The following is a 3,118-nucleotide window of genomic DNA, read 5'->3' on the forward strand; positions in this document are numbered from 1 at the left end:
TTATCTGACGAATGAAAATGTCGTTTTTCAGTGTGTGAAGAGCGACCGATCTGCTCCCCCAAGAGAACAGCCCCCAGTAGTGCATGTAGTGTCTCAAACTAACATTCTCTCTCCACTCAGGCATTTGTCCTGCGACCATCACCCTGGACCCTGGGCACACACAGGAAGTTGGGGGAACGTATGGTGCGTGCAGGAGACACCGTTCTGCCTCAGAGTTGGACACCTTCTCCCCTACTCCATGTCTGATTCCAACACAACCGACTTCACCAACCCCTCCACCTTCATCCTGCTGGGCATTCCTGGCCTGGAGATGGACCACGTCTGGATCTCCATCCCCTTCTCCACCATGTATATCATAGCCATGTTGGGGAACTTCACCACCCTGGTCATTGTGAAGACGGAGCCGAGCCTCCATGGGCCCATGTACTATTTCCTCTGCATGCTGGCTGTCAGCGACCTGGTCCTGTCTACATCCACCCTGCCCAAAATGCTGAGCATCTTCTGGTTCAATTCCAGGGAGATCGATTTCAGTGCCTGCCTCACCCAGATGTACTTCATTCATAGCTTCTTAGTGATGGACTCTGGGATCCTAGTGGCCATGGCTTTGGACCGCTATGTGGCCATCTGCCATCCCCTGAGACATTCCACCATCCTGACAAACTTTGTGGTGGGCAAGATTGGCCTGGCCGTGGTGCTGCGTGGTGGCATGCTCGTACTGCCCTATCCCTTTCTGACAAGACAGTGGCCATATTGCAGAACCACCATCATCCCCAACACGTACTGCGAGCACATGGCTGTGGTGAAGCTGGCCTGTGCCGACACCCACATCAGTAATTACTACAGCCTCTCTGTGGCATTCTTGGTGACAGGTCTGGATGTGTTTTTTATTGCTGTGTCGTATATCCAGATTCTCAGGGCCATCTTCAGTCTACCCACAAAGGATGCCCGGCTCAAGACTTTTGGGACCTGCGGCTCCCACCTATTTGTCATTTTAACCTCTTACATCCCAGTTGTCTTCTCCTTCCTCATGCACCGGTTTGGTGACAATGTGGCGGTACATTTCCATGTTCTCATGTCCAATGCGTACCTTCTAATGCCCCCCATGCTGCACCCCATCATCTACGGGGTGAGGACCAAACAGATCCGGGACAGGTTGCTCCGGCTACTTACTCCTAAAGGAACCTAAGTTTTCTCCTGGTGCTCTGGCTCTCAGACCCAGCTTCCTGCAGAGCTGGCTGGTGACATGGTGATGGGCCCTCTTCCCTGAATCACTTGCCGGACAGTCAAAAAGGCAGTAAATGCTTTCCTGACCTTACTGTGCTGTGTCAGTGTGACAAACTGGGGAATAGGTCTATGTATCCACCCTTACCCCACCTCTTCTGCCAAGGCCCGATCCTGCTTTGCCTCTTTCCCCCAAGGCCCTGCCTCTGTCGCTTGCTCCTCTATTCCCCTCCCCCTGTCACTTGCTGGAACATTTCCACCTCCCTCCCCTCACCACAGCTACAAGGGAGCATTTTCAGATTTTGTTGGGGGTGGCAACTTTAACCAGGATTCCAAGGGGAACTTAAGGTCTTGAAAACTCTAGTTTGTTGGCAGATAACTTAGCAATTAGCTGACGGGAGCACTGTGTCTAATTCTGATGTAAAAGAAAGAAACTTAAATAAATATTAGACCCTCTCAGGTCTGATACTAACATGTTCAGACATCTTGTGCCAAGTCACTTAATGGACACTGGTTAGGTTTAAAATATTCATGTATAATTCTTACTTTGTTACTACTCTGCAGAGAGAGAGACCTCATCAGGACTCCTGGGTTCTATCTCAGCTCTGGGAGGGGAGTGGGGTCTAGTGCGTTACAGCGGGAGTTGGGGGGGCAGATACATCTGGGGTATCTATGAGAACATCAGAACGGCCCTACTGGGTCAGACCAATGGTCCATCTAACCCAGTGTCCTGTCTCCCGACAGTGGCCAATGCCAGGTGCCGCAGAGGGAATGAACAGAACAGGGAATTACCAAGTGATCCATCCCCTGTCACCCACTCCCAGCTTCTGGCAAACAGAGGCTAGGGACACCGTCCCTGCCAATCCTGGATAATAGCTATTGATTGACCTATCCCCCATGAAGTTATCTAGTTCTTATTGGATCCATGTTATAGTTTTGGCCTTCACAACACCCTGTGGCAAAGAGTTCCACAGGTTGACTGTGAGGAAATGCTTCCTTTTGTTTGTTTTAAATCTGCTTCAGACTAATTCTATTGGGTGACCCCTAGTTCGTATGTTATAAGAAGGCGTAAATAACATTTCCTTGTCCTTCGGAGGCGAGAAGCTGTAGCAGCGTCCTGGGAGGAGACCCTGGTGTGGTGCTGTAGGACTGAATACGGCCATTTTTGCCAAGTATGATTATCCTGTTTCTATGCATGTATCAGCTTTGTGTCTGAAGTCATTACTGACAATCTACGGGTATCTTACTTGTTTACTTTCTCCATACCTCTCAGGATTTGAGAGACCTCTGTCATATCCCCCCTTAGTTGTCTCTTTTCCAAGCTGAAAAGTCCCAGTCTTATTAATCTCTCCTCATATGAAGCTGTCCCATACCCCTAATCATTTCCGTTGCCCTTCTCCGTTCCTTTCTGCACACAGCATTCAAGGTGTGGGGATTAATATAGAGGCAACATGATATTTTCTGTCCTATAATCTCTCCCTTTCTTTATGATTCCCAACATTCTGTTTGTTTGCTTGATTGCCACTGCACTTTGAGGAGATGTTTTAACCCTATTCACTCCCCTTAGATTGTATGAACTCTCTGGAGCCTGATATCTCTGGGCTTTTCCTGAACTCTTCGCTCATGCTCCTTGTACCGAGGGGCAGTGCAGTGGTATTTATAGAATGGAATATGAAAAATAAAGACTAATAAAGTGGCAAGGATGAAACATGTATTGGGGTTGGATTCCACGTAGGAGGTCGTGTTTCACGTCAGCATTCCAATTCCACGGGCGGTTGTCACGGCGCTTGTGGGAACAGGGCTGTGTTCGGGGCATGCTGCAGTGCAGAGCAAAGGTGAAGGAGACAAGCCCCCCACAACTGCCATTTTTACGGGCTGTGCAGAGCGGAAAGGAGCC

The 3,118-nt window shown here is 49.4% G+C and overlaps 1 protein-coding gene across 1 annotated transcript; it reads left to right on the forward strand.

Moving 5' to 3' along the window:
• The first annotated feature begins 238 nt into the window (after positions 1–238).
• On the forward strand, positions 239–1,186 carry LOC140911554 (olfactory receptor 52K2). Its single transcript, XM_073344883.1, has one exon. The coding sequence runs from the start codon at positions 239–241 to the stop codon at positions 1,184–1,186; it is 948 nt and encodes a 315-aa protein (XP_073200984.1).
• The last annotated feature ends 1,932 nt before the right edge of the window (positions 1,187–3,118 follow it).

Source organism: Lepidochelys kempii, chromosome 1 (assembly GCF_965140285.1).
Source record: "Lepidochelys kempii isolate rLepKem1 chromosome 1, rLepKem1.hap1, whole genome shotgun sequence".
Classification (NCBI taxonomy): Eukaryota; Metazoa; Chordata; order Testudines; family Cheloniidae; genus Lepidochelys; species Lepidochelys kempii.

What these genes read in the sequence shown, in the direction of transcription:
- LOC140911554 (XM_073344883.1), top strand. Translation starts at nt 239, where the DNA reads ATGTCTGATTCCAACACAACCGACTTCACCAACCCCTCCACCTTCATC.